We start from the raw sequence: 27168 nt of genomic DNA, 5'->3' as shown, positions 1-27168 counted from the left end.
TCATATTTTATGATAATTTTTCTATTGCCTTAAATTTTTATTGCAGTATTGCAGCAAAGCATTAGGGGGCGCCAGTCTCTCTGTTCATTAGGCCCTGTAGAGCAGTGGTGTCCAACCTTGGCCGTCCAGATGTTCTTGGACTTCAACACCCAGAAATCCTGGCCAGCAGAGGAGGTGGTGAAGGCTTCTGGGAGTTGAAGTCCAAGAACCTCTGGAGGGCCAAGGCTGGACACCACTGCTGTAGAGGGTGCCGCTCCAAAAAAACACAACAACAGACTGCCAGTCTCCAAATGCTTTCCTGTTCTCATGGAACTTAGAATGCTCCATCCATGTCTGTGTTTTAATGGCCGTCTTCAAAAAGAGCCTTAGCAAGGAACAGGTGAGGATCCTGAGTCTCCTCTAAGAACTTGGATTTTTTCAACTAACTCTACCAGAATTCTAGTTGGGGGAGCTCCTGGTAAAATGTAGTGGGTGAAAAAAAACCTGAAAATCCCATGCCTGGGACTTAATATTTAAACTGTGCAACTAGAAGGTTGTATTACTTTCTGAACAGCCTTCCTTCCTTGTTCCTTTCAGATAGTAACATTTTTCTTTGTGCACAGAATATTTAGTCCTTCAAAAAAAAACCCTCTGGTTTATGAATGTGGGATATTGTGCTTCTGTACCCATGATTCAAAAATCCAGGAAATGGCCCAATATTGCTGCAAAATATTGTGTCTGCATAGCCAGCAAGGTAAAGGATGCCAAGCTTTACTTAGAAAAGGGCAGCCTGAATGTTGGCCACACCAATGACGACAGTCAAGATGGTCTACAGCAGGGGTCTTCGAACTACAGCCTGTGGGCCACATCCAGCCCGCATTGCCTTTTTATCTGGACATGTGTGGATATGCGTGTGTTCCTTTGGCCGTTGAAAATGCGGAAAATTTATGATGTGCCCCTTTTGAAAAATTTGGAGACCCCTGGTCTACAGTGTACTCTCTTCTGCTCACTACCATTGACACTTATTGAAAAACAGCCCTGACAATTGCTTTGTGTTTGGGTGAGAAGTTTTGAATTAATGAAAAAAGAAGTCAGCTTCTGGGATTTTCCCTTGGGTGATGTCACTTTGTGAATGATAGTGGTGCTGGGGAACTCCTGTTCAACACCTTGACCTGTGGAGTGTCTCAGGCTTCCATGATTCCCCATAATGTTTCACATATGCATGAAAAACCTGAAAGAGGCTGTCCAGAATTTTGTAGTCTGGTACCACCAGTGTGCTGATGACACCCAACTCTGTCTGCTTTTTAAGATTTTCCAGGAGGCCTGTGGTGCCACGTCGATGAAACAGAATGAACCTCCGAATCAAGGTTCATGCCCATCTCTAATACACACCCTACTTTAACCTCTTGGCTAAACCAATGTTGCCGTGCCCACTCCGCCAAATGCAGACTGGAAAGCTATGTTCCAGTCTCATATCCCTTTCTCTGAGTTAGGCAAGCTGAGAAAGAAAAGCTGTTTTAAACCAAAACTTCTACAGATATGTTGTGTACATGTTTTCCAAAATTTGTCCCTTTGCTTTTGCCCCACTGCAAAACCATGCACTCGGGGACCCATGATTTCCCTGTTGTTATCTATGGGCACAAGTGGGGCTTATGTCTGGACAGTGGTTTAGGATAATCCTCCATAAAAATAATGTGGATCCAAGAGGATCTGTGCATCAGATGCATCTTTTTGCACCACTGCAAAGCCATGTACTGGTAGACCCATGATTTCTCTGGTGTACTCTGTGGACAAAGATGGGTCCTGTGATTTGATAGTAGCTTGGGGATGATCCTGTGTAAAAATCATGAATCCATGAGGATCTCTTCTTCAAATCCATGTTTTTGCGCAACTCCAAAGCCATGAGCTGAAGGACCCACAATTTCTGTGTTTTAGTGTATGGCCAGAGATGAGACTTACGATTGGACAGTGGTTTGGGGATGACTCTGCATCAAAATGATGTGGATCCATACAGATCCTATGTTGAATCCATGTTTTTACACCATTGCAAAGCCATGTACTGGAGGACCTGTGATTTCTATTGTGTAACCTATGGGCACAACTGGGGCCTATGCATGGACAGTGGTTTGAGAATGATCCTGCAGAAAAATCATGTTGGTCCATGAACATTTCTGACTTACATTGGTGTTTTGCATTGCTGCAAAGCCATGCTCTGGGGGACCCGTGATTTCTGTCTTGTAGTTTGTGGCAGAGATAGGACCTGTGATTAGACAGTGGTGTGAGACAATCCTGCAGAAAAATCACGTGGATCCATGAGGATCCGTGCTTCAGATCTATGTTTTTGTGCAACTGCAAAGATATGCATTGAAGGAGCCACAATTTCTATGTTTTAGTATGTGGGCAGAGATGGGACCTATGGGCGTAAATGGTGCCTGTGAGTGGATAATGGTTTTGGGATGATACTTCAGAAAAATCATGTGGCCCCATGAGGATCTGTGTGTCATCCCCATGTTTTTGCACCTCTTGTTTTTGCCATCCATTGAAGGACCCATGATTTCTGTGGTGTAGTATATGGGTGCAAATAAGATTTCATAGAATCATAGAAAAGTGAAGTTGGAAGGGACCTACAAGACCATCAAGTCCAACCCCCTGCTCAGTGCAGGAATACAGTCAAAGCATATCTGCCAGGTGATTATCCAAGTTTTTCTTGAATGCCTCCAGTACTCCCCGACTCCCGAGGTAACCGGTTCCACTGTTTTACTGCTCTAACAGTTAGGAATTTTTTTCTGATAATCAACCAAAATCTGAGTTACTTTAATTTCAGCCCATTGTTGCGTGTCCTGCACTCTGGAATGATGGAAAACAAATCCTGCCCCTCCTCTGTTATGACAGCCTTTCAAATTTTTGAAAAGTGCTATCATATCACCCCTCAGTCTTCTTTGTCAAGGCTAAACATGCCTAATTCTTTCAGCCTTTCCTCATAAGCCTTGGTCTCCAGCCCCCTGATCATTCTTGTTGCTGTCCTCTGAACTTCTTCCAATTTGTTAGCATCCTTCTTGAAGTGTGGTGTCCAGAACCGGACACAAGACTCAAGGTGAGACCTAACCAGTGCTGAATAGAGAGGAACTAGCACCTCTCAGGATTTGGAAACTATACTTCTATTAATCCAGCCTAAAATAGCATTTGCCTTTGTAGCCACCCCACACTGTTGGCTCATATTTAGCTTGTGATCTGCGACAATTCCAAGATCCTTCTTACTCGTAGTTTTGCTGAGCCAGGTATCCCCCATCTTGTAACTGTGCAATTGGTTTCTTTTTTGTTGACTCATATTTAGCTTGTGATCTGCGACAATTCCAAGATCCTTCTTACTCGTAGTTTTGCTGAGCCAGATATCCCCCATCTTGTAACTGTGCAATTGGTTTCTTTTTCCAAGGTGCAGTACTTTGCACTTCTCCCTGTTGAATTTAATTCTGTTGCTTTCGGCCCAGTGCTCCATCTTAGCAAGATCATTTTGAATTTTGTTTTTGTCTTCTAGGGCAGCGGTCCCCAACCTTTTTGGGGCCACAGAATGGTTGTGGGGAGCGGGCTCCATGCATGGGTGTGTGTGTCATGATTTGTGATTTTTTTAAAAAAGCAGCACTGTTTTACCCCATAAAGGCACAAGCAACCAGAAAGCTACAGCTAATTGAAAAGAGATGAAAGACATAGATAAGACAACATTTGCATGCCGGGGGAGGAACCCTCCATTTTAACCTCTTCTTTTTCATTCACAGGAAATGAGTCATTCATGGCTCTGAATCAGACCTTTTAATTACTGCTTTTTAACCCTAAAAACTTCTGAAATCAGTGCCTTTTTAACCCTGCCATTGCCTTCAGTGTGAAAGAAAGCATTTAACTCCTTCCTAGTCACACATTCTAAGCTCCTTCTTATGTAAATATTTCAAAAGCTATTCTTCCACATTAAAGGCAATGGCATGGTTAAAAGTGACAAACATCTGCCCTGTGGGCTGACTGAAGACACATTCTGATTGGCCAGAATGCTTTGCTATGCAGATACTGTAGTTCCTTCGGAATTGTCAGATTTTATTTTAAAAAGGCACCGATTTCATACCCCCCCAGGTATGCCAATATTGTTTTATCTATGTTTTTCATCTCTTTTCAATTAGCTATAGCTTTCTGGTCACTTGTGCCTTTTAAAAAATCACAACTCAAAAGCCCTTGGCCCAAATGCCTCCAGATTTGTCACAGAGCAAGAGCATACTTTCTGCTATATCTATGCCGAATATGGTATTAATCTCCAGTTCATTTTCATGGTAATGTTTTTTTATTTGGAGCATCCCATCTTTTGATTTTGCTTGTATAATTCTTTTTGCTGTGCTTTAGCAAAACATATGGCACCACTAATATATAGTTGTGGAATTCACTGCCACGAGGTGGTTGCCAACCTGGATGCTTTAAAAGGGGATTAGATAATGTCATGAGGTTATGGACATCAGTCAACAATTAATCACCTTTGGTGTCAAAATCAAGGCTTGTCCACAGTGCCTGTTTTGGAACAGGCTGGATTGGTCTAAATAAGATCACTAGAAGGTCCAGGATGCTCTTTAGTGCAATCCACGCATTCAAATGGCACCCAGACCTCAAGCAACCCTATTTCGCACGCTGTTAATTTACTAATAACATTAAAGTGGCTTAAGAAGAGAGCCACTTCAAGATACTGGCAAATTTTACACTTCTTCCTTTGGCTCCATTTTTCCTAAAAACAAAACTTTTGTTTTGTGCGTGAGTCTGATTCTGATGGCATCCGGAGAGATCCAGAAACAGACTTGAATGTCACGTGTTCTACTGTTAGTGCCTTTGATGACACAATAGGACAAGTGAGTTCTCCAATGGGTGTTTGATTGTGCCTGTCGTACTCTGTGTATTAAGCTGCTATGAAATGGCTACATCACCTGGCATCAGAATTGTGTTTCCTTACTCTCCATTTGGCTTGATCTGAGAGGAAAATGTTAGGGCATGTCTGCCTGGCTTTGATTTCCCAGCCAAATTATTACATTTCTGTCTAAAAAGCAATTCCTTGCTGAAAGATAAGCTGTTTCCAAGGACAGCTGAATTATGTTGACATGACTCCCCATGATGGAGAAAAGTTAGGAATGAATGACACAAGCAGGTATTTATGAGAAGAAACTTGTGTGTAAAATCAGTTACAGTGGTGCCCTGCATGACGACAATCCGTCCCATTGAAATCGCTGTTTAGTGAAATAGTTGTCATGCGAAAACCCTTTCCCCATTGGAATGCATTGAAACCCGGTTTCCAGTGGGGAAAATACATCGTCATCCAGGGAAGCCATTTTGCGAGCACCGATCAGCTGTAAAAATGGCTGCCCTGCGAAGCATGGGTCTGGAAAACACAGGGCAGCCATTTTGCGAAGCCAATGATCAGCGGAAAAAATTGTCGTCTTGCAAACAAATGGTTCGCGAAGCATGGACCTATTCAATGTCCAGCGAAAATCCCCCATTGGAATGACTGTTTTGCAGATTGCTATAGCGATCGCAAAAAGTCATCGTTATGCGGATTTGTCGTTTAGTGAGGTTGTCGTCTTGCGAGGTACCACTGTACTCACATTCATCCCTGGATACTCCTACCTCTGTTCTCTTACTTCCTATATTGTCTCCTTGCTGCTACAATAGCTCTGTTTAGGCGTTTGCCTCAATGTGTAAATTGCATACCAGCTAAAAGAAGCTAATGGTCAATTAACCCCATCTTTTAAGGTTTCCTGCTCATGGCTGCTCTGTTGTCACCTTTGTCCTAGTACTGCTGACCCAGGCAGCAAAATGGGCCGTGCAGTTTCCACTGCCCAGAAAAAGCATACATTTTATCACCAGTTATAATAGAAATAACATGGGCCACAACTTTATTGCTTATGGCAGCATAGCAGTGGTACACAAGAAAGACTGGATCCAATCATCAATACCATCCTCTCAGCTGGGAGACACAGGGTGGCAACCCAAATTGGATCACTTGGGGTCCTCTCTGCCACTTGTTGTGAAGAGGGAAGACTTCCCTCTGAGCTGGGCACACCACTATCTCTGCTCATGCCCTGGTCCCCCAGATACCTATCCTGGACTGGCTATCTCCTCCCCCTTCCTTGGATCCACCATAGATAGGGGTAGTGCTGACAAGCCTGCCTCTCTTAATCCAGCTGTTACTGCTGTAACAAAGATACAAGTCCATCCTCCATATTCTTTAGCTATACATCTTGTGCACACAAGTCCTTGATATCCAGTGTGGTATAGTGGACTAGGACTCTAGGAGACCTGAATTCGAATCCCTACTCAGCCATGGGGGGAAACTCATGGGAGGGCTGGAAAAAAACCTCTTTAAATATCTCACGTATCTTGAAAGCCCTATTACGGTTGCTGTCAGTCAGTTCCAACTTGATGCCATGTACTAACAACAATACAACCTACCCGTGGTTTGATAAATATACCCCATCTGCTCTGAATAATTCAGATTGCTTAAAGATGATACCTCCGTGATATAGCCACATGTGCTGCGCTAAGGTAACAATCCATCCTGGCCTCCTTTCTTTGCGTCAGGTCAGCCTTGCCAAGCAAGGGCTTTGCCGTCTTGTCTGACTTGCCTCTCAATCATGTCCGATCGAATTAGTGTTGTCCCAGGCAGATGTAGCTGGAACAGGGCAACGTGATCTTCTGCTGCCTTGATCAAAGTTCAAGTTCTTTTGTGCAGGCAGATTGTTTTTGCCCAGGTGGACTATCACCACATCAGGGACCAACACCTCCAACACCATCTTCCAGGCGCGATGCACACCTCTCTTCCAGCCCAAGTTGCATGTCCGTAGCACGTTTTTGCTGTGTACTTCCTGACCCAGCAGTCAGTACTGTTGTCAGCAGAATCCACACCATCTGGTCTCTTACAGTAACTTAAAGTACGAATGCAAATTATTTATGATGGATCAGTGTGGCCTAGCATCACCTTTAGAGTGATGCACTGCTGAAAGCCAGTGCATCCCCTCTGAATGCTGACAGCCTGCTGCTGGCCACTGCTGTGATGGTCCTGATCTGGAAAGAATGAGTCCCGTACTCCCTTGCCCCAGCTTGTAATTTGTGTTCCTTATCTGTGATGTGGGGAGAAGAAAGCAACTGGCCACAGATAGTGCCATTATATAAACTGGAGCTGTGTCATTCCCTTGTTTGAGTTCTTAAGTTCTAGAGTTCATGTTTTCCCGTATCCTGGTATACTGGACTCTCTTAAAACCAAAACATACCCTGAAGATTTCTGTTGATTTCTTAAGTGGACAAACAAATATGTACAGACACAATGCTCAGGATGTTTCCCTGAGCCTTCTATGTCCTCTGGCTTTAGGGGAGTATCTGACCTTACTCCCCGCGTTCAGCTTTTATACTCCCCTGGGGCAGGGTCTGTCGTCTTGTGTCCTATATCCACAGAAATGCGCTGACAGCACTTTGCCAACAACTAATAATAGTGTTTTCCCAGTCCTGTCCACTGCAGTGAAACATAGTCTCATTGCCCTCTTCTGTCCCATGGTATTGCGTTGTTAATGGAAGCAAATTATCTGACCTTCTGCCTGGAGGGAAAAGAAGGGGGGGGTTGGGGGGAGGGGGAGGGAGGACTTGGCCTGGGAACTGTCAGCATGTACAGAGATTCCTAATTAGCCTAAATGTAGAAGCAATTACTATGCTACATCTAAAGCACCTTTGAGGGTGGAACGGCATATATTATTTGAGCTGTACTTTCTCATATGTTCCGTGGATTCTGTGAGAGGTTTTGTAAAATCCTTATGTTCGGCATAGGCACCTAGAATGCCTACATTTGGTGGGGGTGAGATGGAGTGGGGGTACTCTTAATGAGACCCCTAATTCCCATGATTTGGAAAAAAAATCCCAAGGACAGACACCCTCGCATTAAAGGCTTACACATTTATTTGTTTTTGCTCCTTTTACTGAAGTCTGCTATTATGTTTTAGATGTACCTATTCTTTTCTGCTTTTCCTCTTATCTGTTCTTTGGAGTGCCTCTGTTGTCTAGGAGTTCTGCAGGTAACATTCTTAAGGGTTAGGCCTCCCTGTAGCCATTGTCAAAATAAAATTATTCATCTTTATTCTTATTTAAAATTACTTTTCAGTTGCCTTTAAAGGTTAAAAACCTCTAAGAGTTGTATGCATGATAAATATAATGTAAAGCAAATATAATACAAAGCAAATAAAATAAGTGTTCAGTACAGATATAATAAGAATATCTAGGGGAACTCTGAAAAGTTGTTTATGTAGATGCACTTTTTCTCTATTGTGCACATGGGTAAGTACAGGAACTTGAAAATGATTTTATTGTATAATACACAACACTGCAGTTTTTTAAAGCTGTTTTTTAGCATACTTTCAGCCAGAAGAACAGATATCTTTGATTTCAGATCAGTTCAGTAGAGAACCAGAAAGCAAGTGAATATGGCCTATCCCCTGCCTTTATAAAATGCAGTTATGGCTGGTGGACCGGATAGCTCATGGAGATAGAACACCTGACTGCAGAGCCAAGGGTTGGGAGCAACATTCCCTCTAATTTTCATTCCTGCTTATGCAGGAGCCTTGCCCCATGCGCTTGTGAATGGCGGGGGGGGAGGGCTTCATCCAAAATGGGACATATACATACTGGCTGCCGGTTGCCCATGCTCTATGCGCACACCTTAGAACAGAGGTCATCAACCCCCGGTCCGCGACCTGGTGTCGGTCTGTACGTGGCCTGAGTGGGACTGGGCTGCGAAGACAGACCTCGCCCCCCCGCATGCACTCCCCTCCCCACAGCTGCTTTGCACACGTGCACACATGCCAGCACTGGCGTGAGCGCTCCCCCACCCCTTTGCGCATGCTCCAGAGGCACCCATGTGGCGGCTCCTCCTTTCGAGCTCCCAAGAAGAAGTGGCGGGGCCCGAGCTGCAAGCCTGGTGCTGTCCCTGCAGGGAGGACGGTTGGTGGTGGGTCCGGCGTGTCTCAGGTCCCCACCAGTGGTGGCAGCAGGAGGACAGGCACCTCCTGAGCCGACCCGGCAACACACACGCACCCACCTCCAGCCCCTTGCTCCAGCGCCCATCGAAGCCGGCGCTTCAGAGGCAGCGAGCCAAGTCTGCCAAGGGGGAGGGAAAGTGGGACTTCGGCCCCATGCCTTGTCCCCGCCGGGAGGGATCCTCCGAAAATGGTGTGGAGACCCAAACCTTAGGCAGTTTTCCAGGGCGGTCTCCTTGCGGGCAGGCCTGGGGTAGCAAAATCAGAGGGGAGCGTCAAGCTGGAAGCTGGCCAAAGCTTCTGCCTGGCGCCTTGAAGGCCTGGAGGGTCCGGAGGGAGCACCACAGTTGCCAGCCGGTCAGCCCGCCCCCTCCCCCACGCCCACCTTGCTACGTGGCCAGGCGACTACGGGCAGCAGCGGACAGCACCTGGCTTGCAAGTCACATGAGGCCGAGGCTCCCGGATCCGTCGGTCCGTCCATCAGTCCATGGCTCCTGCCTCCGTTGCCACCGGGCGGCTGCCCGAGTCGTGGGCATCCCACGCGTGCCCGGCTGGCTTGAGCAGGGACCGAGGCAGTGCCTCGCAGGTGGATCGGCCTGGCTTGTGTCTGGGCAGACTGATCTGTGGACTGAGGCTAGGGTATACAAAGGGGGAGAGAGGGAGGGAGGGCAGGAAGGAGGAAAAGAGGCATGAGGCCCCCCCCAGGTTTGGTCGGGACTGGCTAGCCTTCCTTCCACACCTGTCGGGGCTCCCATGGCTCTCCTGTGGGGCGGCGCCTGGCACAGCGACAACCATAGGCTGCTCATCCGCCCCATGAGACAGCCTCTGAGTGGGCCCCACCATGCCAGTCAGCAGGCAGGAGGCGCCCCATTGAAAACCCTCCCCCTGTGCTCGGTTCCAAGGCCCAGCCTCCTCCCTCCAGGAGAAAGCCGAAGACCAGCCAAGGAGCAGGAGGCGTTCTGGGGTGGGGTTTCCGTGAAGCACAAAATCCCACTTGTGCTACTGCTTCCCACACTCCCGCTGAAGTGTGGGGTGGTAGTGGTTCTGGTTGCTGCTGCTGCTGCTTTTGGGTGCCCTCAGGTCACCCCCTCTGTACACTTAGGGTGACCCTGTTAATGCCCAGAATGTCCTGCCCTCAGCAGACCTACTCATCTCTTATAAACTCAACCCTATGGCTTCCTTGAGGGAGTCAGTCCATCTCCTATTGGGTCTTCCTCTTCTCCTGCTGCCTTCGACCTTTCCCAGCATCATTGGCTTTTCCAAAGAACCCCTCCTGCCTTCTCATGAGGTACCCTAAGTAGGACAGCCTCAGTTTCATGATTTTAACTTCCCAAGAAATGTCAGGCTTGATTTGATCTTGGGCCCACTTGTTCGTCTTTTTGGCAGTCCAATACTACTGCATAACAAGTACCCCCACGCATGGACGCACCCCCCCCACGCCCCCATTCATGGATGCTGGCGGTGGCAAACCCCCCCCCCCCAGTCCTTGGAACAATGGTCTTCAACAAAACTGGTCCCTGGCACTAAAAATGTTGGGGAGCACTGCCTTAGAGGGAATGTGGTTGGGAGTTTGATTACGCATAGTGTCTTGCAGGGGAAGAGCTGCATGATCTTGAACAAGCTGCATTATCCCAGAGATCCCCAGAAGAAGAGAATGGTAATCCACTTCCAAATGCTGTATAGTTAGAGAACCTGGAAGTGGCTGTGATACATCAAAATGGATGTGAAAGCACATAATAATTACCGTATTTTTCGTTCCATAAGACGCACCTTTCCATAAGACGCACCAAATTTTTAGGAGAAGAAAACAGGAAAATATAATCTGTTTTCTTTGCTCTATAAGACGCACAGACTTTCCACCCCCCTGTTTTGTGGGGAAAAATGCGTCTTATGGTGCAAAAAATACGGTATTAGTAGGAATGGACAGGGACACAATCCAGATAGTTACATGAAATAAAGTCTTCTAAATGTAAGCAGGGATCTGTATTCTCATTTGGAACAATGATAGAGGGGACACAGTTCAACTAAAATATGAGATAGTGCCATACTACAACACAGATGGACCCTGTCTGTGTCTCAGGGTTGTTTTTTCTCTAGTCTGCTGGGTTGAGGAGCAGATGGCAGCCACATGCCAGGAGGATAAAAGTGGTGGACGTCTGATGTGGTCACGGGCAGGTGACCATCCTTCCTGCTTCTGTCTAGGCTTTCCAGAAACTCCTGCTTCCTGTCGGTGGGTACTTACACCACAGGCTGGCCAGAGTGGTATCTTTTCCTCAATTCTCATGGCTGCATTAATGCATAACAGGGAATGTTAAGAATAAACATTTTTGTTGCCGGTAAGATAAATGTACACAGTTGCACCAAGAGTATGTGTAAATCTCTAGTGCCAAAACAAAAGATTCTAGCAGAATCTCTTTATTTTTCTCCAGCCCGTTTTCCAGATGTTTTTGCATAGGGGAGCATTTTGCTAACCAGGATGATACCGTGCTGTTTCAGCTGAAGAGGTGAAAGTTCTGTTCTTTTTGTGATTAGCCAAGAGCTGTTGATGTTCTTTAATAGGCGCTGGTGACTATAATGCATTTTTCATGGCTACTGGACAGACTACACTCTTTGGGGTGGGGGCTCGAGCTGAAGGATACAATATGCAGTTGGAATGCAACCAGGAAAGGATAGAGGGTGACATCTGGCTCCAATATTCATCCACTGCAGGAACACCCAAGTTGCTTTGAAGATGAGCACTGTTGGGTGGAGTGCCGATATGCTGCTGTTCCTTCTCCTCATCCTCTTTGCCTTGCATATCTGCAGGGGAACAGGTGGCACCACATCACCACAAATCTTTGGAGCCGAGACCTCACAAAAGAAGTAATAAGCATGCTCATCTACTCAAAACCACATATCCACGGGGAAATACGGGCATACAGAATGGTGCCTGGCAGTCACTGTATTTCAATGGCATAAATGAATGATCAAGTATTTTTAGCTGCTAAATAATTTGCCTGTTAGCCAGTTATTTGATTTTCAAAGAATACACATTATGAAAACCTTTTGGGATCTGTTAAGAAAATTGCAATAAAATGGTGTAAAATGTGACACATGAAGTCTTAACCATGGCTTCATCCAGTAAAATTTGCCATAACAGAGTTAAAAATGATGCCCACAAATAGTTCAGCTGAGGCCTTGGTTTATAAACTTGATGGTTTTCAAGGTGCTTATAAGAAATGGACATGGGTAAGAACTGAACATGGGTCTTGACTATAATACTAAATTGTCATTTACTTATCCATCAGAATTGGGAGGGGCGTTAGTCTTGATTAGTACTCATGCTAACGCAGAAAGGCACTGGATTTGGGTTGCTCTCTTTTTCTTGCAGTAGTAACCTAAATCCTAAAATTGATGAAGGAACTATATTTTTGAATGAACCGTGTCAGAGTGTGAATACCTCACAGCATCATAATGTGCTGTTCTTTCTGTGTTACAGCATGCACATCTCTGAAAGCCAACAAGAATTCTTCAGAATGCTAGATGAGAAAATTGAAAAGGTGAGAATAACTAAGAACATTTAATCTCTTTTATTGTATTTGTAATGTGATGTGGTTGATCAGAACCAACCCAAAACACTAAATAGGATGGAGTGTGGTATAAAAACATTTCAAAATAATGTGTTAGCTCTATGTGACGTGGTGGTGCTGCAGGTTAAACCGCAGAAGACTCTGTGCTGCAGGGTTGGAAGACCAGCAGTCGTAAGATCAAATCCATGCAACGAAGTGAGTTCTCATCGCTTGTCCCATCTCCTGCCAACCTAGCAGTTCGAAAACATGTAAATGCGAGTAGGTAAATAGGTACCATCACAGTGGGAAGGTAATGGTGTTCCATGTCTAGTCGCGCTGGCTACGTGACCACGGAAACTGTCTTCAGACAAACACTGGTTCTACGGCTTGGAGACGGGAATGAGCACCACACCCTAGAGTCAGACACGACTGGACAAAATATCAAGGGGAACCTTTACCTATGTGACACATTGGGATATGTGAAGCTTTATGCTGAGTTACAAGGCCATTGGGGGATTATTGCTGACACAGAAGAAAATTTAATATAGTGCTGTCTACACCGTGCACGGTTGGATTGCTCAGTGGTTTATGTTTCTGGCTGAGAAACCAGAGATTCAGAGTTCTATTTTCCACTGTGCCTCCTGAGAGAAGAGCCAGCCTGTATAGCCATGGACAGGCTCCACGGTCCCAGGGTGCCCCCCAAAAAAGAGAAATAGTAAAACATTTGTGAGTACTCTCGACCTGAAAAACCCTGGAAGGGGTTGCCATAAATTGGAATTGACTTAATGATATGTGATTATTATCTACACTCTGTTAGTAATGATCAGCTGCTAACTAGTTGAAGTATAATTCAGCCTTATGTTTCCATTGTTGTTGTTGTGTATAATTTAAATCAGATGTGTGAAAGTGTGCTTAATTGCCATTTTGTGGGAGCAAATAAATTTGCAGGCGGGTCTTTAGAAGAAAGAAGCATCTCAAAGGGAAAGAAATTACTTTGAGAACATTATTCTGTTTCATTAGGAATTATTCTGTATCGGTGCCATATTAGGTACACCAGCCATGGCTGCAGACAATGGCAGTCCATAGCCAGCTAGAGCAGGCCTCTTAGCTGCTCTGAGCAGCAAGCAACCCCAGCTTGAGAGCTTGTAGAGCAGTTAAGAGGGATGGGGTACTGTGACTATTCTCCCTCTTCTTTGGCCTAACATTTATCAACTGCAGTTCTGTATTTTGGTGTTGTTGCTTCTGTTCAGGGCTCCTTGCCCTTTAACATGACTTTTTAGTTTGTTCTGAGAATATATCATGTTCATCCAAGGTGGTGCATATTGTCATTATCGTTGGTAACAAAATCTGGTTATTAGTGGAAGGAATGCAGCAAGTAACTATAAATAATTAATTCAGTGACATCAGCAGGTACGAATAAGGTACAAATGGTGGTGAGGAAGAGATAAGATTCACCTGCTTACATTTTAAATTTACTGTGTAACATGAAACTTCCATTACAAATCCAGCTATGATTACTGAAAACAGCTGTGATTTGAAGATGTCTTGCTTCTGCCAACTATGGGTAAGATTAACCACAATTTGCTGGGTTTGGACACACTGTCTTCTGTATGATTATGGTGGAAGAGGATGGAGACCAGGGGAAGAGAGGCTAAACTTGTTGTTGTAAGCAAATAAGAATACACTCCATTTACCTAAATTGTTTCATATGACATGTTTATTGAAGGAGTCATAGAACAAATGTGGTCCTTTATTCTCACTTCTTGATTATATGGAATGTCGTTGGTTGTTTCTAGCTCATTTAAAATTATTTCCTCCAAAGGACCAGAAATTCACTTGCCAAGGCAAACCATTCTGTTTTATCTGCCACAAAGCAGAATAGCAATCTCTTACATTTCAAGTCAATAATGATTTGATGAGACTGGCAGAGGGTTATTTATAACAGAATCCGGTTTGGTTTGGTTCTTTAAAGGAACTCAGATCTCTCAGTTTTGGGACAAATGTGTTTTTGTTATTATTTTATAATCACGGGACAGTGGAACAGAATGGCTGAATTTATGATCTGAGCTTCTGTGGGAGTGGTGTTAAGTAGAGTCTAAACAAGTCTAGAAGTCTCATTCCTCATTATTTCTGTGTAAACTACACAAGAAGAGTGGAAGAATATGTTGGACTCCTTTTAAATGATTAGTGGAGGTTCTTCCTAATGAGAGATGGTAGCACACATTCTTCCTCTCACAGCATCATCTACATAGGATGGAGCTTGAGGATGTGGAGCCCGAACCTTCTTTCGACTGGTCGGCCCTGAGGACCAGAGACCCAGCCACCCACCCCCAAAATAAGATAACAATCTAATGAACTGATACATAGCACTTATTTGTCGGGAATAATATACCCATTTCTTGTAGTGTGGCAAGTCATGCCTGCTGTAAAGCAACAGTATCTAAAACCTATACCCAAATGTTATTTGTCAGAAGCTGTCTGTACCACTCAAAAATTTGACACAAAACATTTCTTTAGTTGAAACCTAAGAGTGATTGTATATATTCTGCTGCTGAAAAAGAAGTCAGAACATACTGAGAACTTGTAGGACATTCAAATCTTGATTAACCAGTTGAAAGACTTTGGGCTTTTGTTGTACTATAAGTCAATCACAGCCTGTGGTCAAGGAGATTCCGCTGAAATACTACTGCTGTCCATAATCTGACAGGACATCATACTGCTAGAACTATGCTGTGGTGAATCTGTTTCTTTTCAGGCGTTAAGGCAAAAATGTGTTGAACTAACTTTCAAAAAAACTAAAGAAGCCTCTCCACACCCTCTGTTGTAATAGAGACTGTCATTTTAGATCACCTAGTTTCAGCATCAAGAAATTCAGATACAGATATTTTTGAATATCCATCTTTGTCGTAGGCAGAATGGGGTTTTCAGAGAAGCAGGGGGATTACATATATAGCTTTTGGCAGCTGATGATGATTATGGTCACCTGCTTTAGGACACCTTGAAGGAAATCAGTGCAAAAAAGAGGAGTTGACAGCCTGCAACTTTACTAGTCATTTGGTATTAAGTTCATATATCCCATCGTTTGATATTAGATTCACAGACCCTGTTCAGTTTTCTCGAGTCTCTAAAACAGCTGGCCACTGTCAGGTGTAGCTAACACTTCAGATTCCTACTGCTTCTTCCCATCTTGTGTCATAGAGGAGTCTGAATCCAGTATCTTGTCACAGCATTAGAGAGTCCAAGCCTTTCAATGCAAACATGATCCTGCAGTTAATATATAATCCAAGATAAATAATAGGCTACACAAATTAGGAAGAAGCAAAGAAGCAAAGATAATCAGGGAGGTATTTAGGGAAAGTTTAATAAGCTTAAAGATTTATTTTAAATAAGACTCACCAAAGCATAGCCAAATATCACAAGGGCAGATTCCCTATGGAGAGTGGAGAATTTTTAATAGCTTCATTTAGTTCTGAGGAACGAGTCCCGGGAGCCAGTTAGAGGGGATTGGGTCAGAAGGATAAGTAATTAGCTTGACCTTAAAAATCAAGGCATGAATATTATCATCAGAAACTGTAGATATGGGAGATAGCAAAACAAGAAGAATAAAAAATTGAGGATTCTGAGAGAGTCACTACAGGTGATAGTTCTCTGAAGCTAATTAATTAGTCTCAGAAAGAATACTGTTGGATTCAGGCAAAGCCATCTGAAACTTGCTCTTTGCTGTTGGAAAGAGAGCAAACCCTAGCATGGGGGGGAAAGATCTGTCCACCTTGCACAGAAGAATTTTCCATGCAAGTCCTATTAGAATTAACTAGAGCCTTACTTTTGTCTGTTGTTTCCAGGTGGATTAGACCTAATTGTAAATTCATAGGATTAGAAACTGCATATGAGGTTTCCACAGAAGGCACTGAAATGTCTTGGGGCCTATTGGAGAATAGGACCTTTTAAAAGCAATTTAAGCTAAGGGTGGAAGTCTGGTAATACCGTCTTTTAGATAAATATTTACATCCAGTCTGACATCTTCATTCCTTTTACTGTTCCCCCTTTCAGTTCTTCTTGCTGCCTCAAAACCTACTGTGGAGGGCTTCCCAGCCCTCTGGCCCATGCTGCAGCAAGCTAAAAGAAATGGCATCCCCCAGATTCTACTCATGGAAGCAACATCTGTCAGAGTCGGACAGCACTGGATCACACCCGTTGTCTGTACCTAGGCTGAACATAGTTTAGGACTGCAACTCCCCACCATCTATTATATGATTTGTTTCATCTGTATGCTGCCTTTCCCCCAATTTCTCCTCCATTCTCTATACCAGCAGGGGCTGTTGGATATTTGCTTTAGAGCAGTGTTTCCCAGTCTTGAGTTCCATAGGTATTGTGGAGAACAGCAACTCCCACAATTGTTCATGCTGGCCTGAGCTTTCTGGAACTGAAGTCCACCAACATCAGGGATCCAAAACTTGGTGAGGTTTGCTGCGGAGAAAGTGTCTCTGTACTTCAGGCCCAAGCCACATCCTTTCCAAACAAAGCCGCAGTAAGCCTAAAAGGTAATAATACAGAAGATGGCATTTAACACCTACTGAAAATGAGGGGAGGCCATTATATATCCTTTTGTTTAGGAAAGAGGTGAGTGTTGGGACTAGTATCAGCATGAGCTATCCTGCAGCAGTGCTGCAGTAGACCACTTTAGTGGTGAAACCATGAAAAGAGGCACATGGTGGCCCTTTCTCAATAACATACAAACGCTGCGACTTTTCCTGTCATGACCGGGTTTATTCCTCTGCAAGCTGTTTAACTTAAGAAGGTTCACTCTTGAGGGAATCATTTGTTCCTGTAGTAAAGGCAAACTTCAACATGGCGCATTTGGGTGTATGCCCACTCAGGCTGGTTGCTGGGAAGAACTCAATAAAAGCAGAAGTTGTAGCTCCTGTAGTAGGAAGCCACCTCTTTATGGCTTCAGGGAGGAATTTAAATTCATGAAAAAGGTGACTGTTTTGCCAGTGCTCTTTGCAATTAGTTAAAGGAGAAACTGTTTGGTACACAGTTACTGCCGCTGCACCAGGCAGACCATCCTCTCCCTTTGCTTCCTGTTAAAGGTCAGCTAGAAAATGGATTCCCACTGTTAAAACGTTAAAGGAATAGAAAGCACTGTTGCTGTAGATACACGCTGCTCCCTCCCCAACTTCACACTGTGGAAGACTTTTTATAGCTCCACAAAAGAGTCATTTAGCCTGGAGAACCCCTGTACTCCTATGGTGTGCATTTGTTTATTCATCTGTCATTTTAAAACAATGACGCAGCAAATAAAAGGCTATTGTAAATGCACGCAGTATGCGAGTAGGAACCAGGAGAACTATTACAAATCTTTAACAGTTGAAAATTAGGGGTTATGCAATGTGAAAGCCAGGAGATTTCTGAATTCAAACTCTTGATCCCTCTGTATTTGATCCTTTTATGTGCCAATTGTGCCTTTATTTAAGAATTTAAGAATTTCTTTGAAGTATCAAAATGCCAGCCATCCAGGATAAGAGAAGAGCTCTAGCAGCATACAAAGCCTGTCCTAGCGAGTACAACTTGCAAGCTCTTCGGGTTGCTCGTAGCCAAGTCCAACAGGCTGCCAGGAGATGCTCCAATGATTATTGGTTTCAGCTCTGCTCTCAGATACAGATAGCAGCAGACACAGGTAACATCAAAGGAATGTATGATGGTATCAAGCAGGCCTTTAGGTCCAATACAGAAGGAATCTGGTCCCTTGAAGTCTGCTACAGGTGTGATCATCCAGGACTGAGCACAGCAGATGGAACGCTGGGTGCAGCACTACTCTGAGCTATATTCCAGAGAGAATGTAGTAACTGAAGAAGCATTAAATAACATTGAGTGCCTGCCTGTCTTGGAAGAGCTGGACAGCGAACCAACTTTAGCAGAAATAAAAGCGGCCTTGGATTCCCTCGCCTCCGGCAAGGCACCTGCAAGGGACAACATCCCTGTTGAAGTACTGAAATGCTGTAAGGAGATCATCACCACTGAACTGTATGAAGTCTTTTGTCTCTGCTGGAGGGAAGGTGGAGTCCCACAGGACATGAAGGATGCAAACATCGTCACATTGTACAAGAACAAAGGAGACAGGGGCGACTGCAATACCTACTGTGGCATCTCTCTTCTTAGTGTTGTAGGGAAGCTGCTTGCCCGTGTTGTGCTGAAGAGGCTCCAGGTGCTTGCAGACAGAGTCTATCCAGAATCACAGTGTGGATTTTGAGCTAATAGACCCACCACTGACATGGTATTCTCTCTCCGACAGTTGCAGGAGAAATGCAGAGAACAACAACAGCCACTCTTAGTGGCCTTCATAGACGTTACAAAAGCATTTGACTTGGTTAGCAGGGATGGCCTTATCAAAATACTTCCCAAGATTGGATGTCCACCTCGTCTCCTTAACATCATCAGGTCCTTCCATGATGGAATGAAAGGCACTGTAGTTTTTGACGGCTCAACATCAGATCCCTTTGACATCCGAAGCGAAGTGAAACAGGACTGTGTCCTCGCACCAACCCCTTTTGGGATCTTTTTTGCTGTCATGCTGAAGCATTCCTTTCGAACTGCAACAGAAGGTGTCTATCTCCGGACTAGATCAGATGGAAAGCTCTTTAATCTCTCTAGATTGAAAGCAAAGACCAAAGGCCAACTGAAATGCATGCGGGACTTCCTCTTTGCAGATGATGCAGCCATTGTTGCCCACTCTGCTGAAGACCTGCAACAACTCATGAATCGTTTCAGCAAGGCCTGCCAAGACTTTGGACTAACAATCAGCCTGAAAAAAACCCAAGTCATGGGCCAGGGTGTGGACTCACCTCCCTCTATTACCATCTCCACACAAGAATTGGAGGTTGTTCATGATTTTGTGTAACTTGGCTCAACCATCTCTGACATCCTCTCTCTAGATGTCGAGCTGGATAAACGCATTGGCAAAGCAGCAACCATGTTCTCAAGACTCACAAAGAGAGTATGGCTCAATAAGAAGCTAACGACACATACGAAGATCCAGGTCTATAGAGCCTGTGTCCTGAGCACACTCCTGTACTGCAGTGAGTCCTTGACCCTTTGTGCATGGCAGGAGAGGAAACTGAACACCTTCCATATGTGTTGCCTCCGACAGATTTTTGGTATCACCTGGCAGGACAACGTTCCAAATAGAGTAGTCCTAGAACGAGCTGGAATTTTCAGCATGCATATATTACTGAAACAGCGACGTCTACGCTGGCTTGGGCACGTCGTGAGAATGGCTGATGGTCAGATTCCAAAGGATCTCCTGTATGGAGAATTAGTGCAGGGAAATCGCCCCAGAGGGAGACCACAGCTGCAATACAAGGATATCTGCAAGCGGGATCTGAAGGCGTTAGGAATAGACCTCAACAGATGGGAAACTCTGACGTCTGAACATTCAGCCTGGGGGCAGGTGTTGCATCACGGCCTCTCCCAATTTGAAGAGACCCTTGTCCAGCAGGCCGAGGCAAAGAGGAAGTCACAAAAGCAGCAAAACCAGGGAGCTGGACAGGGGACAGATTGGATTTGTCTTCAGTGTGGAAGAGATTGTCGCTCTCAAATTGGCCTCCTCAGCCACACTAGACGCTGTTCCAAGTCCTCCATACAGAGCACGTTACCATAGTCTTTTGAGACTGAAGGATGCCTACCTATTGCTTTTTAAGATTACATGATCAGAATAGGAGCATTAGAATTCACCTAGATTATCTGTTTCTTCATTTGGTAACTCACCCTTATTTGAAACAGTATATGTGTTTTAAAGTGCTGGGTTGGGGAAGACTACTTTAGAAGAATTAGCCCTTTTTACATCCAAAGAGTGATGGATTGCGTGATTGTCCTTCTATTCTTTTCACAGCAGATGTGTGAAATGGGTCAGACTGAAATTTTTATTTACCAAGATGGCCCTTTCAGTGTGATTGAGTAAGGTTTGGTTTTCTCAGTCCTGTTCTCACAGCGGGGGTGGGAGATCTCACTGGGCTTGGGGATACAAATTTGTGCCCCCAAATCTCACCACAAAAGGCCTAGAAACAACCAGAAATGATAGTGGAGAGATACTGGCTGTTTCTGGTTTGGGGAATGAGAGTTCTTGAGGGACTCTTCAAGTGAAAACTACACCTTGTAGGTCTCCAGGAGGGGTAATAATCTATTTAATACCAATAATGGTCTGAGGTACCTTTGTGAGTCACAAAAAATGCCTCCTAAGTGCTGTATGTATCCTGCAGACAACATGTTGCCTATCAGTGCATTTTACCGTACTGGCTGGCTGTTGCATTGATTCCAAAATGCAGTTCTTAAAAAAATGTCCAGTTTATCAATGCGAGATATTCTGCTTCTGTACCCATGATTCAGAGCATCACGAAATGACCCAATATTGCTGCACAGTATCAGGCCCACGTTGACAGCAGGAGAAAAGATTCCAAGCTTACATCGCAAAGTGTGAAAATGAGGTCCTTTATTTACCCCAGTGAGTAAAAGGTGTAAACAGAGATGATCTGAGGTTATCCACAGGAGCAGTTAATTTGAAGATTTATTTAAATCACAGCAGATAAACAGGAAATAAGATCGACAAAATGAAGGCACAGTAAAGCAAAAGCAAAGCGTGCTGCTTATATAACGCCCCATAGTGCTTCAAGCACTCTCTGGGCGGTTTAAAGTTAATTATGCAGGCTACACATTGCCCCCCCCCCCAGCAAGCTGGGTACTCATTTTACCGACCACGGAAGGATAGAAGGCTGAGTCAGCCTTGAGCCGGCTACCTGGGATTGAACCCCAGGTCGTGAGCACAGTTTGGCTGCAGTACAGTGGTTTAACCACTGCGCCACGAGGCTCTTGTTAGTCTATTCTACATAAAAGAAATCAAAGAAATATATAAAAGAAATCAAAAGAAAAATCAATGAATTTCTGGCACAATACAATGTAATGGTGAAATGAAGAGTGCAAAGTAGAATAATCTGTGTTAAAGTATCAGATGAAATTATAGTTATGCAAAATTAGCCACCCTTCATAAACCACCAATTTGCCCCTAATCTTCCATCAGCCTAGTTGAAGCTCACTGTGTTCCAGCTGTTTGGCCTAAAGATTGAGAAAGAAACACATACAACTACCTATTGCAAGGAACAGTTTCCTGAAGATTCAGGGGAATGTGCAAGAGGATCGATCCAGAAGAATCTAGATGGGAACATCAAAAGGAAAAATTTTAAATAAAGTAGTGAAATCACTGGGGGCGGGGGAGTTAGGTAGGTGAAGAATCTCCTAGAAGGAGTAGTCCACCTCGTTGTAAAAACTGAAGCTTCTGTCAGAATCAAGACAAACTCAGACTCAAATGTCCAAGAGCAGTCAATATCTGCAAAAGTAAAAATTACATGAGAAAAAGTGAACCGAGAACCATCTGTGTGTGAGTGTAAGTGTGAGTGTGAAAGAATGTGACTCAGTCTCCTTGTCCCAAGCAACAATTGTATTTTGCCCCACTGATGCCCTTAATTTTTCTGTATTCTGGCTGGCTTCCTTGCCTTCATGCCTAAAATTCAGTTCTCTGTTGGTAGATGGCAAGCTGGGTACGAAAGTGTATTGCACCACTTTTCTTTATTTTTAGAAGGTTAATCATCCTTTTGTCCGGCAGCACACACTGTGACTGCAGCATCCTATCAGGGTACACTGTGGACCTGGAGCCACTGAAAGTATCCAACCTTGTAGCCTATCCATACTGTTAGAACAATCATGTATATGTCTTTTTATTTTATTTTATTTTTCTCATTCCATCATGCAAATATTAGGCTGGAATGAATCCTCAGCCCTTTTTGCTAACAGGAAACAGTCCATTGTGCTATTTATGAAACAACCCAAAGATTTCCTCAATGCCATTCCATAGGCAGATTATTCTGTCAATCAGTAATCCAATCCATAGGCCATATATCTGTAGGACATTTCAGTCTCCATGTCCTCAGACCTTTTGTCCAGTATACTCTTGTATCCTCAAAGTAGGATCTGATCAACAAAGGGCAGCTCAGACCTTGACGCTAGTGGCAGCAGTCAAGAGGGCCTACAGTATACCTTCTTTTGCTCACTACCATTCATACTTGTTAAAAAATAGCCCTGACAGATGGATGCTTTGTGTTTGGGTGAGAAGTGGTTAACTCAGGGGTCCCCAACCTTGGGCCTCCAGATGTTCTTGGACTTCATCTCCCAGAAATCCTGACCAGTAGAGGTGGTGGTGAAGGCTTCTGGGAGTTGTAGTGCAAGAACATCTGGAGGCCCAAGGTTGGGGACCGCTGGGTTAACTGATTAAAAAAGGAGTCATCTTCTGGGATTTTCCCTTGCATGATGTCACTTTGTGAATGGCAGTGAGCACAAAAGAGTATCCTATAGACTAGTGTTTTCCAACCTGGGGATTGTCACTCCCAAGGGGGGTTGCAGGTTGCCTTATATATATTGTAGCTCTTGTTAAATCATTTGTTCCTTGACCTTCCAGAGTAGAACATCAAAGTTGGCCTGAATGTGTGTACAGTGGTGCCTCGCTTAGCGATGTTAATCCGTGCAGCAAATATCGCTGCTAAGCGATTTTAAAAAGCCCATAGAAACGCATTGAAACCCCTTCAATGTGTTCCTATGGGCTTAAAACTAACCTTAAAGTGAAGATCCTCCATAGGAGTGGCCATTTTCGGTGCCTCTAAAGCGAGGCAAAACAGCGGGCAGCCATTTTGTTTTCCCGGCGGCCATTTCGAAACTGCCGATCAGCTGTGCAAAAATGGGGGCTTTGCGATAATCGCTTCCCCGCGATCATCGCAAAGCTAATTTTCCCCATAGGGACCATTGCTAAGCGATCGCTCTTGCGATGGCAAAAAGTCCATCACAAAGCGATTTCATCACTGTACGGAGCGATCGCTAAGCGAGGCACCACTGTATATGAGAAACAGGCCCTTTGAGGGGAGAAAGAAACCTCTACTTTCTGAGAAAGGATGACTTTACCTCATTAAAATGCCTTTTTATGCAAACAGGGTGGATGCAGGTTACCTGACTATTATAAACTATTATAAATGAGGTTTATGACATTCGAAAAGGTTGGGAAACAGTGCTGTAATCTTGACAACTGCCATTGATGTTGTCAACATTCAGGCTGCCCTTACATAGCAAAGCTTGAAATCATCTTTCCTGTTGGCCATGTGGGCACAATATTGTGCAGCAGTATCAGTATTTCCTGATGCTTTGAATCATAGATACACAAGTACAATATCCCAGGTTCATAAATCAGGTTTGTTTGTGTGTGTGTGTGTGTGTTTTTAAATAATTGAATTTTGCACTGAATGAAATAGTCTGTGTAAGATGTAAGCCATCACTTTGGGAAATACGTTGTGATTTGTTTGTGCCTACAGAGCTTAGTCATTTTTATATCATGAGCATCACTTTCATGGGCCTGGCCAAAGCTAACTGGACTCAACTCTGTTTATTTTACAATTTTCCTTTTCTAAAATGTTCTCAGATGGGGGCAAGGGAGGGGACTCTGAATGAATCCTCAGACTGTTCAATCCTGAAAAATCTCTCTTTGAATTGAATTTGATTTTTGTCTTGCATTCTTCTTTCTTTTTGCTCATTCAGATCTTCTGATACCACCCACGACATTTTTCAAACATCTTTCTAACTCAAGTACAGAGTTATATTTCTCTCTTGCAATTACAGAGTGTCGTTCTTAAGGCCTTAGTACTTATTAATGTAATTCTGCCCACACAATGTAAGCTGAAAACTGACAAGATGATTAAAAGGAGACGAAGACCTGAAGGCTGACGTTATACATCAGGGAATAACAATTTACTTAGATTTAGTTTTAGTGACCATTCTTATGGCAGGAAATTTTAGAATATGTAAAAATACTTGTTTGGATACCTGTTGCCTGCTAATACGCTACAGGATTTATGTGGGTGGCGCTGTGGGTTAAACCGCAGAAGCCTCTGTGCTGCAAGGTCAAAAGACCAGCAGTCGGAAGATCAAATCCATGCAACAGAGTCAGCTCCCGTTGGTCGTCCCAGCTCCTGCCAACCTAGCAGTTTGAAAGCATGTAAATGCGAGTAGATAAATAGGTACCACCTCGGTGGGAAGGTAACTGTGTTCCATGTCTAGTTGCGCTGACCACGTGACCACTGAAGGTCGTCTATGGACAAATACTGGCTGTACCGCTTGGAAACGGGGATGAGCATCGCCCCCTACAGTCAGACACGACTGGACATTTGTCAAGGGGAACCTTTACTTTTACCTACTTGTGAATGCCTTGCTTTCTTCTCCCTCTGTCCCATTACGATGCTTGCCATTTAATTTCAAAGAGAGACTTTAGTCCTTTCAAAATGTGGGAGACGGCAACAGGTCAACTTGTGTACATAAAAGGACATTTTGCCTCCTGAAATATTTTCTGTTCTCCCTATTTGATTATTTGATGGAAGTTTATTTATTTGGTCCATATTATGAGGCAGAGTTTAAGAATGAATGCTTATTATACTTGGAAAACTTCAAGGTGAAATACATCAGCATGACGTTAGTATGATGGTGGCCTATATTAAAATATAATACTATGGTAGCTTCTTCAATTAATAAGTTCGGGCATGATCCCATTTTTCCCATGGTAGCTGCTTTCAGAAATTGTCTTTGCTCAAGAGCTGCTTGTCATGCCTCAGGAAGACGTGGGCTGTACCCCTTGTTTCTTAACCACTGTGTATGTTCCTGTCCTCTCCTTTCCCCTTTTCAAGTGCTGTGGGCTTCCTACACAAAACAATCAGAGAGCTGACAAGATTTTTAAAAGATAGAGCAAGAGTTTAAGCCAAATTTCAAATCCAGAGATAGTAATTACTCAGGATGTAAAACCCCCTGGTGGATTGATTAGGTGGCTGAAGAGAACTGAAAACAAGTTTTTCCTCCTCTCATACATACTGCCTTTTTAGGGCCTTCCTGCTGCTGCTTTTTATTTCATTAGTAAAAAATGGGGAAAAAGCATGTGAAGATAATATTAAGCATGACACTTCTGGGGCCCAGAACTGTGTCGGCTGGGAGCTAGAGACATGAGCAGCTCTGGGTATTCTTGGATTCCCCTCCCTTCTAGGATCTACAGTTCCAGGTCTATTTCAGGTTACGTTTAGGCTTGGGCTTGGCAGCAACACAGTCTTGGGTTGCCCAAGGTTTGACTGGGCCTGAGGCAAGATGACCGTGTGTTTCAACTAAATCTCCTAGACAACTCTTAGATTTTTTTTTTTTGATTGACTATTTGAGACTTGCTGCCCGTATACATTTCCTCCCCTATCTGATTATTTCCAGGTTTATTTCTCTGCATTTTTACTACAGTGTACCATAGAGCTGTGTCTTGTCAAAAAAAAATAATAATAATAAAAAAATAAAGCAAATAAGCAAACAGCCCTCAGCATATTGGGAACTGCTGAGGAGAATTTTGTGGAGATTTGGGTTAAGCATCATCAGGAGAGACTGGTGATGACACCAAACCAGCATTGAGAATGGCATGGGGTGGTAACATATCTGGGTGGGTGTGAGTCTCATTAGATTTCCTGCTCCCCTACCCGGATATGTAAAAGTACTAATTATAAGTAAGTAAATGTTCAAAACTGGAAGGGGACTTCTAACCACTGGTATTTTCATTCTTTTATGTCATTTTATTTTTTTATACAGTGGTGCCTTGCTTAGCGATTGCCTCATTTAACAATGTATTTGCTTAGCGATGAGGTTTTAGGAGCAATCTTGCGCTCCGTTTAGTGATGTTTCCAATGGGGGAATTTCGCATAGCAATATTCGGGACCTTGCTTTGCTTAACGATGACAGTTTAGGTCCCCCTGTTTCGCTTAGCAATGTTTTTGACAGCTCTGTTTTTGCTATTTTTAAAAGGTGTTAAATTGTTTTAAAGGGTTTAGAGTGCTTGAAATCGTTGGTGCACTTAATAAACCCTTTGTTAACCAAATTTGGCTTCATTCTGACTCTTTTTGAATTTTTGGTGATTTTTTTTCTCCCCCATTGAAATGCATTGAAAAGGTTTCAGTGCATTCCAGTGGGGGAACCGTGTTTCGCTTAGCGATGTTTCCTATGGCGATTTTCGCTTAAGGATGGCAATCCGGTTTTCAATGCATCTCTATGGGAAAACGTGTTTCGCTTAGCGATGAATTTTTTGGCACCAATTAAAATCGTTAAGCGAGGCTTTAGTATTTTGGTGAACTTTGTGGCCTCAGAAAATGGGCTTCTGGGCTTGCCAGTTTCGCACCTCTGCCCCTCCCCCAAGTTCCCCTCCCCCAATTCAGATTATCAGATTCCGTTGACAGACTGAAGAAACTGAATTAATGCCTCAGATTAGACATGGATTGGTTGCCGGGGGGTGGGGAGCAGCAAACTGACAGACAGGGGAAAATGCAGCAGATAAGTTTTTAAATCTAATGTAGTAAAGGGGGTGTTCACACTTTTATGGATGGGATATTACTCCCCTTTTGGCACAAACGTGGTAGAAGGCACTTTTCTCCAGCTTTGCCTGATGTTGCAGCTGTGGGTGAATGTTATCTGCCCGTGGTTATCCATATTGTAGGCCTGAGGCTATG

The 27168-nt window shown here is 43.9% G+C and overlaps 1 protein-coding gene across 6 annotated transcripts in view; it reads left to right on the top strand.

Moving 5' to 3' along the window:
• Positions 1-27168, top strand: part of C4H1orf21 (chromosome 4 C1orf21 homolog) — a 185379-nt gene that overhangs the window by 155673 nt on the left and 2538 nt on the right. For all 6 annotated transcript variants that reach the window (XM_020795104.3, XM_078392346.1, XM_072998129.2 and 3 more), the window contains exon 5: positions 12496-12556. In XM_020795104.3, coding sequence (XP_020650763.1) covers positions 12496-12556 — 61 coding nt within the window. The remainder of the gene's footprint in view (positions 1-12495; positions 12557-27168) is intronic.

Source organism: Pogona vitticeps, chromosome 4, assembly GCF_051106095.1.
Source record: "Pogona vitticeps strain Pit_001003342236 chromosome 4, PviZW2.1, whole genome shotgun sequence".
NCBI lineage: Eukaryota > Metazoa > Chordata > Lepidosauria > Squamata > Agamidae > Pogona > Pogona vitticeps.
The sequence above is the reverse complement of the archived record's forward strand: the minus strand, read 5'-3'. Positions and strand labels throughout refer to the sequence as shown.